The sequence below is a fragment of the Neoarius graeffei genome, chromosome 21 (assembly GCF_027579695.1).
Source record: "Neoarius graeffei isolate fNeoGra1 chromosome 21, fNeoGra1.pri, whole genome shotgun sequence".
Taxonomy (NCBI): domain Eukaryota; kingdom Metazoa; phylum Chordata; class Actinopteri; order Siluriformes; family Ariidae; genus Neoarius; species Neoarius graeffei.
Window position 1 is genome coordinate 52599169 of NC_083589.1, and position 14804 is coordinate 52613972.

The window sequence follows — 14804 nt, forward strand, 5'->3', positions numbered from 1 at the left end:
GGCCAAAAGATCGTTAAGGTGTTGATATTTGTAGCCGCCGCTCTACATTGATCTGAAATATTGCAGCCTGCATGAAGCCAATTCTGCAGTCAACTACACATTGTGTAAGGTTATACTGAGAAATGTCTCTTTTCCCTTTTCTTCTTATTTGCTTTTGCTTTAATGGAACATTAGATTTGAAAAAAAAAAAAATCCCATTTACATCCCATTTACACCCACTCCTGAAAGAATTGCTCATGCTGTTTGCTCCACATTTGTTGTACTTTCAAAGCTAAAAACATGGAAATGAAATCCTTGCAATGTGACCGAGAATCCTATCATGACTCGTGCAGTGTGAAGGAGTGTTTGTGGTGCCATGGGATGCATGTCATTATCCATCCCATTCAGCTAGTTTAGAGTTACGCATGCCAGCTGACGGGGCGATCCAGAGACACTTTCGGGTGCTTCTGACATCCGGATGACATTACATGGCTGTTTAACTCCTGGCTCATTATCACTCTGAAAAAAAACCCAAACCTCCATTCAAGGAAGGTCAGTCATTGAGGTATTGAGGTTTTTCACCCACGTGACCAAGTCATGTGATGCTGCCATTTTGGACGTCACGGCTTGAATCAGTTTGAATGCGAGGAAGGCGACAAACGAAAAACATAAAAGAAAAAGGAGCGAGATGCAGAAAACACCTTCACTATCCAGCGACGTAGGGCATTTACAGGGCGAGCAGAGGGAGAGGTATTTGCAAAAATTGAGGTTAGCAGGCTTAGAGAACGACGTTTACCTGGTTCCACCAGGATTGTTCACTGACAACTAAGTAGTGGTGGTGTAGTGGTTAGCGCTGTCGTCTCACAGCAAGAAGGTCCTGGGTTGGAGCCCTGGGGCCGGCGAGGGCCTTTCTGTGCGGAGTTTGCATGTTCTCCCCGTGTCCGCGTGGGTTTCCTCCGGGTGCTCCGGTTTCCTCCACAGTCCAAAGACATGCAGGTTAGGTTAACTGGTGACTCTAAATTGACCGTAGGTGTGAATGTGAGTGTGAATGGTTGTCTGTGTCTATGTGTCAGCCCTGTGATGACCTGGCGACTTGTCCAGGGTGTACCCCGCCTTTCGCCCGTAGTCAGCTGGGATAGGCTCCAGCTTGCCTGCGACCCTGTAGAAGGATAAAGCGGCTAGAGATAATGAGATGAATGAGATGAAAAGTCTAAACTTTTCTCCAACCTCTTTGACTTTGAGTCATTTTTCACTCTAAAAAAATAATTCTTCAGCCCAGTAAAAATTGCTCATAAAAAAGAGAAGATTTTACCTAAAATGCTGTTATCTGAACTTGGCTCAATTAAAAGAATAAGTACAGCTCATTATTTTGTGTGTTAAGTGTCTTTAAGAGTTTGCATAAACATTGTCTATAATTTTTAGCAATACCTACGTTTGGGGACGGCATGGTGGTGTAGTGGTTAGCGCTGTCGCCTCACAGCAAGAAGGTTCTGGGTTCGAGCCCAGCGGCCAACGGGGGCCTTTCTGTGTGGAGTTTGCATGTTCTCCCCATGTTTGCATGGGTTTCCTCCGGGTGCTCCGGTTTCCCCCACAGTCCAAAGACATGCAGGTTAGGTTAACTGGTGACTCTAAATTGACCGTAGGTGTGAATGTGAGTGTGAATGGTTGTTTGTCTCTATGTGTCAGCCCTGTGATGATTTGGCAACTTGTCCAGGGTGTACCCCACCTCTCGCCCATAGTCAGCTGGGATCGGCTCCAGCTTGCCTGTGACCCTGTACAGGATAAACGGCTACAGATAATGGATGGATGGATGGATGGATGGATGGACCTACGTTCAGGAGATTTGGGAACACTAAATGAAATATTTTGAGATCTTCTGACACCACACCATTAGACTGTACTCCGTCAGCTTTGAAGCATTTGGACCGTTTGCCACGATACTTAAAGGAAGAATTGCATAGGTAAGAGCACATCAGACTATTAATTTTTATGTGTTTCCAGTTATGAGGGTTTTTTTTTATGAATGATGAATGGATGAAGAGAGGAGTTGTTTTTGGTTGGATTTTGAGTCTCTAAACACCTGGCTTCAGCTATCTTCCAGGCTGGTCCTTACAGTGGATATAAAAAGTGTACACACCGAGTTAAAATGATAGGTTTTTCTGATGTAAAAAAAATAATTAGACCATCATAAATAATTTCAAAACTTTTCCCACCTTTAATGTGACCTATAACCTGTACAATTCAATTGAAAAACAAACAAACCTGTTAGGGGGAAAAACATAAAAAAAAAAAAAAACATACAATAAGCTGATTGCATAAGTGTGCACACCCTTAAACTAATACTTTGTTGAAGCACCTTTGGATTTAATTACAGCATTCAGTCTTTTTGGGTTCACACCTGCCATCAATTAAAATGACTCTGATTAACCCCAAATAAAGTTCAGACATTTACTCAGTTGCATCCTCCAGCAAAAGCCAGGGTTCACAGAGAGCTTACAAAGCATCAAAGGGATCTCATTGTTGAACGGTATCAGTCAGGAGAAGGGTACAAAAACATTTCCACGGCATTAGATATACCATGGAGCACAGTGAAGACAGTCATCAAGAAGTGGAGAAAATATGGGACAACAGTGACATTACCGAGAACTGGACGTCCCTCCAGAATTGATACAAAGACAAGACGAAAACTGGTCAGAGAGGCTCCCAAGAGGCCTACAGCAACACTGAAGGAGCTGCAGGAATTTCTGGCAAGTACTGGTTGTGTACTACATGTCACAACAATCTCCCGTATTCTCCACATGTCTGGTAGCCTAGTAAACTAGACCCACCCGCCTAGCGGCCAAAAATATTTTTGCCTAGCGAGTGGGTCTAGCCTCGCACCATATAAACAAAAACACCCCGGGCATCAAATCATGCCCGCCAATCACAACGCAAGGTTTTTGTTTGGATTCTTTGGGCGGGCTTTTGCAGGAGTGACGACAAAGCTGCGCGACACTGGAGAAAGCACAGCAGGAAAGATGGCTACGGCTAGTGAACAGCGCGCGTTTGACTCCGCTTTGGAATCAGTTTTAGAAGAATTAGACTTGGAGTTTTCGTTGAAACATGAGCAGGAAGAGGCTCTCCGCTCATTCCTTTTCAAGAAGGAAGTTTTCGCTGTTTTGCCGGCTATGGCAAAAGTCTGATCTACCAGCTGGCTCCGCTCGTAGCCAAAAGGATGGGGCTAGTTTGTGCAGTACGAAGAATTAATAAACAGCTTTGAAACATTACTTTTTGATTGTTTCTTTTTTCCCGTTATTTTAAATTTAAAGGAAATTATTTCACCAAACACCACTAAATAAAAACTCTCAAACAGTTTAAGCAAACCCTTGAAAAACACTTGGAAAAAAAATGAGTGTATGTTAAGTATGTGGTACAGACTCCAAACTTGTGGTCATTATCTCCAAACATCTTAATATCTAGAACCTGTTTATTAATTAATACGCATTTTGAAAAATTATTTATTTCAAGGTCTCCCCCACTGCTTTCTGTCGCTCTGACTACGTCACAGTCACTGTTACACTGATTGGTCAGAGCGTTGGCCTATACGCACAGAGACAGTTTGAAAGACAGCGGTTTGTTCCTCCCACACCCGTCGGAAATGTCTACGGATCGAGGCCAGACTAAATATTCACATTTAGTCTGGCTTGCCAGGCTACATGTCTGGACTATGAGGTCGGGTCAAAGAAAAACATCCAGGCCTGGCTAAATTTTGTAAACAACAACAAAAACATAATAATCAACTCTCCCAAAAGCATGTGGGAAAATGTGTTATGGTCTGATGAAACCAAGGTTAAACTTTTGGCCACAATTCCAAAAGGTATGTTTGGTGCAAAAACAACACTGCACATCACCAAAAGAACACCATACCCACGGTGAAGCATGGTGGTGGCAGCATCATGTTTTGGGGTTGTTTTTCTTCAGCTGGAACAGGGGCTTTAGTCAAGGTGGAGGGAATTATGAACAGTTCTAAATACCAGCCAATTTTGGCCCAAAACCTTCAGGTGTCTGCTAGAAAGCTGAAGATGAAGACGAATTTCATCTTTCAGCACGACAATGACCCCCAAAAAGTTTTGGAATGACCCAGCCAGAGCCCAGACCTTAAATCCAATTGAAAATCTGTGGGGTGACCTGAAGAGGGCTGTGCACAAGAGACGCCCTCGTAACCTGACAGATTTGGAGCGCTTTTGCAAGGAAGAGTGGGCAAATATTGCCAAGTCTAGATGTGGCAGGCTGATAGACTCCGACCCAAAAAGACTGAATGCTGTAATTAAATCAAAAGGTGCTTCAACAAAGTATTAGTTTAAGGGTGTGCACACTGATGCAACCAGCTTATTGTACGTTTTTTATTTTTTATGTTTTTCTCCCGAACAGATTTGTTTGTTTTTCAATTGAATTGTACAGGTTATAGGTCACATTAAAGGTAGGAAAAGTTTTGAAATTATTTATCATGGTCTCATTTTTTTTTTTCCATCAGAAAAACCTGTCATTTTAACCGGAGTGTACACTTTTTATATCCACTGTAAGGACCAGCCTGGAAGATAGCTGAAGTAGAGGTCTGCGCGGGACAGAATTTTCAGTCCCGCTCCCGCATTGTGCAGTCCCGCTCCCGCCCGCTCCCGCAAAGAATTATGATTTTCAGTCCCGTTCCCGCCTGCAAATCCCACATGATGCAGACGTTCGCGTTATTTCTCACGAAAGTTCTTGTCATTGGCTTGGGGAATTAAACATGCTGAGCTTAGCTGAGCTCTCCACTGACCGATCCATCACCTAGTGCACGTAGCGAGGGTGCACGTAGCGAGGGTGCGCGTTGCCAGGCGGCATGCGCAGCTGAGGCTTTACAGAGATACCCAACACACCTACCGAAATCTACAGTGGATATTAAGAATATTGTACATTGCACATAGCTTATATGTCACTCCTCACATTTACATTCTAGGAAATACAAGTAGGCCTATAAGAAATTAATATAATTTAAAGACACAGTGTGATGGTGCCCCGCCCCCTACTTTGAGTGGATTTGAGCATAAATATCTACAGCTCACGTTCAGGGGTGGGTGGTGTAGTGGTTAGCGCTGTTGCCTCACAGCAAGAAGGTCCGGGTTCGAGCCCCGTGGCCGACGAGGGCCTTTCTGTGCGGAGTTTGCATGTTCTCCCCGTGTCCGCGTGGGTTTCCTCCGGGTGCTCCGGTTTCCCCCACAGTCCAAAGACATGCAGGTTAGGTTAACTGGTGACTCTAAATTGAGCGTAGGTGTGAATGTGAGTGTGAATGGTTGTCTGTGTCTATGTGTCAGCCCTGTGATGACCTGGCCACTTGTCCAGGGTGTACCCCGCCTTTCGCCCGTAGTCAGCTGGGATAGGCTCCAGCTTGCCTGCGACCCTGTAGAACAGGATAAAGCGGCTACAGATAATGAGATGAGACGTTCAGGGGTGCGTTTCCCAAACAACCAACCAAGTTAGCATTAAACCAATATGGTACGATGCAAGTTTGAACTAACTAACATCCAAAAAACGACTGTTTCCCAAAGCTGTAGTACCAACTTGGTCTGAACCAAGTTGATTTGAACCAACACAGTTCAAACCACGATGTTTTCAGATGTGTTCGGACGGTCTCGTTTATTGTCGGAATTCAGAGAAACAACCCGAAGTTGGCTGACAGTGCGAACGGCATTTCACCATTAAATGACCGTTAAGCCAAATTTGGTGCATCCATAATCTTCCCCTGATGCTTGCAACTTGGTGTACAGTGGTGCTTGAAAGTTTGTGAACCCTTTAGAAATTTCTATATTTCTGCATAAATATGACCGAAAACATCATCAGATTTTCACACAAGTCCTAAAAGTAGATAAAGAGAACCCAGTCAAACAAATGAGGCAAAAATATTATACTTGGTCATTTATTTATTGAGGAAAATGATCCAATATTACATATCTGTGAGTGGCAAAAGTATGTGAACCTTTGCTTTCAGTATCTGGTGTGACCCCCTTGTGCAGCAATAACTGCGACTAAACGTTTGCGGTAACTGCTGATCAGTCCTGCACACCGGCTTGGGGGAATTTTAGCCCATTCCTCCGTACAGAACAGCTTCAACTCTGGGATGTTGGTGGGTTTCCTCACATGAACTGCTCGCTTCAGGTCCTTCCACAATATTTTGATTGGATTAAGGTCAGGACTTTGACTTGGCCATTCCAAAACATTAACTTTATTCTTCTTTAACCATTCTTTGGTAGAATGACTTGTGTGCTTAGGGTCGTTGTCTTGCTGCATGACCCACCTTCTCTTGAGATTCAGTTCATGGACAGATGTCCTGACATTTTCCTTTAGAATTCGCTGCTATAATTCAGAATTCATTGTTCCAGCAATGATGGCAAGCTGTCCTGGCCCAGATGCAGCAAAACAGGCCCAAACCATGATACTACCACCACCATGTTTCACAGATGGGATAAGATTCTTATGCTGGAATGCAGTGTTTTTCCTTTCTCCAAACATAATGCTTCTCATTTAAACCAAAAAGTTCTATTTTGGTCTCATCTGTCCACAAAACATTTTCAATAGCCTTCTGGCTTGTCCACGTGATCTTTAGCAAACTACAGACGAGCAGCAATGTTCTTTTTGGAGAGCAGTGACTTTCTCCTTGCAACCCTGCCATGCATACCATTGTTGTTCAGTGTTCTCCTGATGGTGTACTCATGAACATTAACATTAGCCAATGTGAGAGAGGCCTTCAGTTGCTTAGAAGTTACCCTGGGGTCCTTTGTGACCTTGCCGACTATTACACGCCTTGCTCTTGGAGTGATCTTTCTTGGTCGACCACTCCTGGGGAGGGTAACAATGGTCTTGAATTTCCTCCATTTGTTCACAATGTGTCTGACTGTGGATGGGTGGAGTCCAAACTCTTTAGAGATGGTTTTGTAACCTTTTCCAGCCTGATGAGCATCAACAACGCTTTTTCTGAGGTCCTCAGAAATCTCCTTTGTTCGTGGCATGATACACTTCCACAAACATGTGTTGTGAAGATCAGATGTTGATAGATCCCTGTTCTTTAAATAAAACAGGGTGCCCACTCACACCTGATTGTCATCCCACTGATTGAAAACACCTGACTCTAATTTCACCTTCAAATTAACTGCTAATCCTAGGGGTTCACATACTTTTGCCACTCACAGATATGTAATATTGGATCATTTTCCTCAATAAGTAAATGACCAAGTATAATATTTTTGTCTCATTTGTTTAACTGGGTTCTCTTTATCTACTTTTAGGACTTTTGTGGAAATCTGATGATGTTTTCGGTCATATTTATGCAGAAATATAGAAAACTCTAAAGGGTTCACAAACTTTCAAGCACCACTGTAGATGTTCATTTAGACTAATATAAAATTGCAATGCCCCTCATTTGGAAATCACGTGTAAACAAAAGGCATCTCCATAAATTAAAGCATCATATACTAGTTTTGGCTATAAGGCTATTTGCCCTGATTAAAAATAGCTAAGCAAACTGCTGTGAGATGGCACAGATAACGTTATGTAGATCTACATGTTGTGTATTTATAGGTGGCATTGTTAGGTTTATTGTAAGTTTATTGTTTAGACTCTGACATTCTGCTGACACATTCCAAGTTGAGCGCTGCATGCGCTCATGATTGACAGCTCTCGCTTTGATTGACAGCTCTCGCTTTGATTGACAGCTCTCACTTTGCGCACTCGCATTCCCACTTCCGAGTCTGTGGCGTTATCGATTCCAACCGCGATTTCATTCTCCTGTCATATGAAGTGTTGCGCAACCACACAACAAGCAAAGGGCAGTTGATTTCCCTCCGCGTCGTACACGAGTGAGAACGACTTCCAAATGTCTGATTTCAGGACTCTTGACTTTTTAACGGTAAATGTACCTCTTTTTAAAGCAGCACTCATTTCTGAAGCACTGTGAGCTTCACTAGAGGAGCTCTGCTCTTCTGCCATGATCGGAGATCTCAAACACGGAAGAGCGGAAAGGAATCGGAAACGTACACGAGATTAGACCACATTTAATTTAGGCATCTTAAAATGTTTTTATTAATGCCAAATAAAATATCAAGCACAAATTATATATCTCATCTCATCTCATTATCTGTAGCCGCTTTATCCTGTTCTACAGGGTCGCAGGCGAGCTGGAGCCTATCCCAGCTGACTACGGGCGAAAGGCGGGGTACACCCTGGACAAGTCGCCAGGTCATCACAGGGCTGACACATAGACACAGACAACCATTCACACTCACACTCACACCTACGGTCAATTTAGAGTCACCAGTTAACCTAACCTGCATGTCTTTGGACTGTGGGGGAAACCGGAGCACCCGGAGGAAACCCACGCGGACACGGGGAGAACATGCAAACTCCACACAGAAAGGCCCTCGCCGGCCACGGGGCTCGAACCCGGACCTTCTTGCTGTGAGGTGACAGCGCTAACCACTACACCACCGTGCCGCCCCACAAATTATATATGATAGACATAAATTAATAATTTATAAATTTTATTTTAAACATGTTTTTAGTTCGCGGGACTGCAGCTTATCACCTCTCCCGCCTGCTCCTGCATTGTGCACGCCCGCGCCCGCAATGAGCTTTCAAAATTTGTCCCGTGCCACACTGATTTGCGTCGGGTCCTGCGGGAGTGCAGGGCTCTAAGCTGAAGCCAGCTGTTTAGAAGCTCAAAATCCAACCAAAACCAACCCCTGTCTTCATCCATTTATCATGAGCTCAACCAAGCTGGAGCACTGACTGGAGATGAATGAATAGATAACACAGTTCCACTCTAGATAAAGCAGAAATGAGTCTCTGAAGTTTGGGCATTACACTCCAGGAGGCCACCTCCTGTAGGTTCTTTTTGATTCATTATAGTAATGTTCGTATAGTTCACTCTGTACTGATTCTCTCTTTTGAATCTGATGTCATGAAAAAATTGAGACTAATTTGATTTTACTGTATATGAATGGGGGCGGCACAGTGGTGTAGTGGTTAGCGCTGTCACCTCACAGCAAGAAGGTCCGGGTTCAAGCCCAGTGGCTAATGAAGGCCTTTCTGTGCGGAGTTTGCATGTTCTCCCCGTGTCCGCGTGGGTTTCCTCCGGGTGCTCCGGTTTCCCCCACAGTCCAAAGACATGCAGGTTAGGTTAACTGGTGACTCTAAATTGACCGTAGGTGTGAATGTGAGTGTGAATGGTTGTTTGTCTATGTGTCAGCCCTGTGATGACCTGGCGACTTGTCCAGGGTGTACCCCGCCTTTCGCCCATGGTCAGCTGGGATAGGCTCCAGCTTGCCTGCGATGCTGTACAGGATAAGCGGTTACGGATAATGGATGGAATTGATGTATCTGAATGAAATTGTAAGAAATGCTATGCCATTTACAGTGTCCTCAGAGCAGATTTTACGAGCAGTTACTGCAGTGTGAGGAAAATTCGCCAAATATTTAAAAATTACAAGACATTTTCATTTTCACTGAGTAAAGTCACACCATGAATCAAGTACAAATCTGCCCCGACACAAACAAACAAACCTCATCTGTAAAAGAAGCAGGCATGTCAGTAATCTGACCCGGCCTAAATGGAGATCACAGAAAGTCCCTGAGCTCTGATGAACTGTGACTTTGGCTTTGTCCCAAATCGCTCTCCAATGCATCAGCCCTACAGAGGAATTTTCCATTCCAGTGTCTCGAGCAGTGGCCTAGATAGGGACAAGTGGGTCATAGCCTATAGAGTCACTGTATAAGCAGCCAGTTTGGCTAGCAGAGGTAGACGCTAAGTGTCTTTTGCTTGGAAGAACCTGCTAACAAGGTCTCTGGAGAGAAGTGTTCATTTACAGTTCCAGAGTGAAGAGGACTCACACTAAAACAAACACTCATGCAGTATGGTTTATTAATGAGAACCATGAGGCATCTGATGGTATTTATAGAAACATGTCTGTTTGTTCAAAGAAAGCCATATGTAGGAATAATAAGGATGTAGAAACACATACAGATGCTCTCCTAAGAACTTGGCATGGGTCTAATGGGAAAATAAGAGTACTTTGTGAATAACGTCCGAAATATTGTGAGATTTATCCATCAATCTAATACATATAACAGAAGAAGAGATGGACTGAAATGAGTAACACTTAGCTATTTAGCTTGTGCAGTTTTCACAAAGTACCACAATACGAGAAGCCAATAATTTAGAAAAAAAAAATTATCAGTTGTATTTGATCTTGGTTCTGCTTCTCTAATTATTGCCTATATAAGGAATAAAACACAACTGGGTGTGCTGTTATAAGAAAATAATCAACAATCGGATGGTGTGATGCAGCCCAGAGTGACTTACTGTTAGCACCAATAATAGCACATTCCAACGTGCTTTATTCTATTTATAAAGAATGACACGTCATACTTTTTATCCATTTATAGTTACATAAACTGCTGTGGAACATCTATGAAAGAAGTTAGTTGCTCTTATTACTTATATGGCATTTGTCTCATCTCATCTCATTATCTGTAGCCACTTTATCCTTCTACAGGGTCGCAGGCAAGCTGGAGCCTATCCCAGCTGACTACGGGTGAAAGGCAGGGTACACCCTGGACAAGTCGCCAGGTCATCACAGGGCTGACACATAGACACAGACAACCATTCACACTCACATTCACACCTACGGTCAATTTAGAGTCACCAGTTAACCTAACCTGCATGTCTTTGGACTGTGTGGGAAACTGGAGCACCCGGAGGAAACCCACAGAAAGGCCCTCGCCGGCCACGGGGCTCGAACCCAGACCTTCTTGCTGTGAGGCGACAGCGCTAACCACTACACCACCATGCCGCCCTATGGCATTTGTGTTTAATTTAATTTAACGTAATTTACACAGCATTAATTTGATTGGTTGAGCAGCATTCCAAGAGTGCTTTTATTTAGTCTAACCCTACCTGGATATTTAAAGCTAGACAGCCTTTTGATTTCATAAAATCGGTGAAATTTACAGTAGTTCCCTCTGAAATTTCGTCATTGTGAGATACATTTATTTCTGTAATATCTCACAAAATATCAGGCCATTCTGTGGCTGGGAAGTGATTTAATTTGAGGGGATTTCCGAGCAAATAATGTGCATGGAATTGCTCGCTTCGTGCAGTCAAGCAGACAGAGGAAGTCCGTGTGCGCATGCGCAGGTTTACGTTTGAGCGTGCACTGACAGTTCTATCATTCTGTCGCTAAACGAACAGCTGATCACACCAAGGTGCTCACTGACCACCGATATTTATTAGTTTGGTCCTGTGTTTCCTTTCCTTCGTATATAACATTACGTCTTTTCTTCTCGCTTTCCGTTACTGTAGTCGGTCTTTCACGTGTCATTCGCACACTTACATCCTCCATTTTTCTCTCTTGTTTCAAATTTGTATCCCACAATGCCTTGCGCGAACGGGGAAAGCCCACCACGTGATGCATGGCGTAGTATCTTGTATTGCGTCATGATGAAGCAGGAAAAAATAATGGAGAATTTAGGGCCATGTGGCCCTAAATTCATTAATTATTCTATTTCAAAAACTTAATAAAGTTGGAAGTCTGTGATTCGAATTCAGTAGCTTTCAGTCCACTAAACAAAAATAATTGGGTGTCCGGGAAAATTCTTTTTAGGACCTACATTTAAAAAATCTGAAAGGCAGTCTATCTTTAACTGTTTGAATCATGCTGCTTGTACGTGTTTGCAACATAAAATTCAACTTCCTATTTCGAAACTGTTATTACGATTATCATCAGTGGACATGACAAATGATATATTTTTCATGAATATAACTTTGGACTGCCCTGTGATGACCTGGCGACTTGTCCAGGGTGTACCCCGCCTTTCGCCCGTAGTCAGCAGGGATAGGCTCCAGCTTGCCTGCGACCCTGTAGAACAGGATAAAGCAGCTAGAGATAATGAGATGAGATGAAAAAGAAAGAAACCCCCCCCCCCCAAACTCTTACCGTCGTCTTTTCCAGGCAGTGTAGGAGGTGGTGATGCTGAGTCTCAAATATGGGGTTAGTCTTGCAAACCAGTGCCTTCCCTGCCTCCTTCGATGCCTTATAGGAGAAACAAAACAATTTGACAGATCATCAGGTAATCAGAACACACACTGACAGTGGAAAAGAGAGAGAAAAGACAAGAACGTGGGAACAGTAAGGCCAGAGCTCTCACAACGCTCCAGCAACCTTTTGAAACGTTGTGACAACATTAGTCTGAGTGCCACTGTGCCTGTCTCATTCTCTCGAAGTTAGCACTGTGACAGATTGCTCTCAGTTTAAAGGTAGCAGACAGCCAAGAAGTGCAGTGTATGTGAGGAAGACCAGTGTGTAGAATGGATTGGTTTAACCACAACACTATAGCAAGGGATGCATTTAGGAACTTAGGTTGATCTGCAGATATATGAATCATACAGTATTATGATGCTTGTTTCCATCACAGGAACCTTTATAGGAACTTTAAGAGGACTTCCACCAGAGAAACCAGGGCTTCTTTTAGATCTTGGGTCAAAGGTCCAGGAAACTACTTTGGATCCTGCATCAAAGTTTGTTGGAATGACTGGTTTGGAGCTTGTAATACTGAACATTGCTGACTGGTCAAACAAAAGACCAACCCTTTCCCTCAGTACTTTTAAAGCCTGTGATTAAGCAGCATCCAGAGTGGCAGAGCACAGTTCAGCAAGCAGAACATTTCTGAGATTGTTCCTGGGAAAACCATTCACATGGTTAATTTTTTTTTTCTCATTTTCAAACTACAGGCTTTCCTGAACTGAAATGTCTTAACAAAACCCAATCTCAAGTTCATGCACTTTAATGCTCTTGACCTTGTTCTTATGAATTGCCGTCTTTGAAATTTTGAGGATGGAAGCAACCTGACACTCATTGTATCTGCCAGTAAAGCCAGAATCGAACCTTTCTTTTTTCATTCAAAACTTTTGTATTTAAGTATTTCAACATGATGAATAGATATGTTTGTATTCCAATTAAATTTGAGGTACGACTAGAACTGTTTTTCCATCCAAACTGGTCCTATTGCAAGAGGATAGTGACGACCACAGCAGCGTTTTTTTATACTTTTCCTATAAGATTTGGTTCAGGTGATCACTTAATCAGTACCTAATTAAGTAAAATGAGATGTGCTTGTGTTGGAATTCCAGCACAGACACTGGAATGAAATAATGAAATGGCTGCCATATATAGAGATGCTGATTTAAGAAAAAAAATTAAGTGGTCTCTTAATTTTTTCCAGATCACTCTCTCTCTCTCTCTGTATATATATATATATATATATATATATATATATATATATATATATATATATATATATATATATATATATACACACATTATCTGTAGTCGCTTATCCTGTTCTACAGGGTCACAGGCAAGCTGGAGCCTATCCCAGCTGACTATGGGTGAGAGGTGGGGTACACCCTGGACAAGTCGCCAGGTCATCACAGGGCTGACATAGAGACAAACAACCATACACACTCACACCTCCGGTCAATTTAGAGTCACCAGTTAACCTAACCTGCATGTCTTTGGACTGTGGGGGAAACCGGAGCACCCAGAGGAAACCCACACAGACACGGGGAGAACATGCAAACTCTGCACACAAAGGCTCTCACCAGCCGGTCAGCTTGAACCCAGGACCTTCTTGCTGTGAGGTGACAGTGCTAACCACTACACCAAGTGTGTATATATACACCAAAAGGTGGATTTTTTTTCTAACCCTTTTTACTAATCTTTACAAGGGGTGTCAATAATCATAGAGGGCACTGTAGAACTCTTCAGTATATCGATCAAAGCACAACATGCACTTTGTTAGCTATCAAGGTTTAGACAGCTTTAAGTAAATAAATTATTTTTATGACTACATTTTGTAAACTGGCTCAACACAACATGATCTTTGCAGGAAGAAAACAAGGTAAGTTTAGATCAAGGCCAAGGCCATGTAAATATATATATTTATTTTTTCACGGTGCGGTTTCCATCAAAACCTGCGCTCTGATTGGCTGGCGAGCGGGTCCGTATCCTACGGTACAGACCCCGGTTACGGACCTCTGGCGACTCGCTCGTTCACAACAACAACTAACATACTAGCATTTTTTGTCAACATTTATCTTTTTTAATAAGATTTATTTATAAGATTATCAAAAATCTTATAAATTTTTGCCAGCATTTCTCAGGAGAATAGCATTAATTTTACATCATGGACAGCGATAACGACAGTCTTCACAGTGAAAGCGAATTTTACTACTCTGAGGAAGAAGAAATAAAAGAAAGCATTTCAGGAGAAAGCTAAAAACCTCTAACTTGCTAACACCGAGCAAAAACATGGCTGAATCCTGAATGACTCAATTTTGTATAAATAGGGGACTACATAGGCGGCAAAATGTCGTTTTTTTCCTGCCATGGAAGTGCACTTGTATACTGAGGAGGAAGCCATTTGCATTACAGCTGTGAATGAGGATTCAAAATGGCAGCTCGGCTTGGTTTTCCCTTTCAGGCGCTCTTGTTTTCTGTTAGAATTTGGTAAAGAAAAAAACATATTATTTACCAGCTTAAGGTCGGTCCGTATGGTGAAATACCGTGACCTCGGCCTTGAATACTGACCGAGGCCCTCGGTCACGGTATTTCATGATACGGACCTCCCAGCTGGTAAATAACATTTTATATATATATATTTTTTCTTTTTTCTTAAAACAGATATTTCAAGGTGTATTACTGGCAGAAAAAAAAATCAAGTTTACTTAAAACCCCCTCTTTTCATCATTTTTGACTGCT

The 14804-nt window shown here is 42.7% G+C and overlaps 1 protein-coding gene across 1 annotated transcript in view; it reads right to left on the reverse strand.

Moving 5' to 3' along the window:
- The window catches only part of kcnd2 (potassium voltage-gated channel, Shal-related subfamily, member 2), a 501482-nt gene that overhangs the window by 13520 nt on the left and 473158 nt on the right, over nt 1-14804 (reverse strand). Inside the window, exon 5 of the mRNA XM_060903688.1 lies at nt 11982-12056. Coding sequence (XP_060759671.1) covers nt 11982-12056 — 75 coding nt within the window. The remainder of the gene's footprint in view (nt 1-11981; nt 12057-14804) is intronic.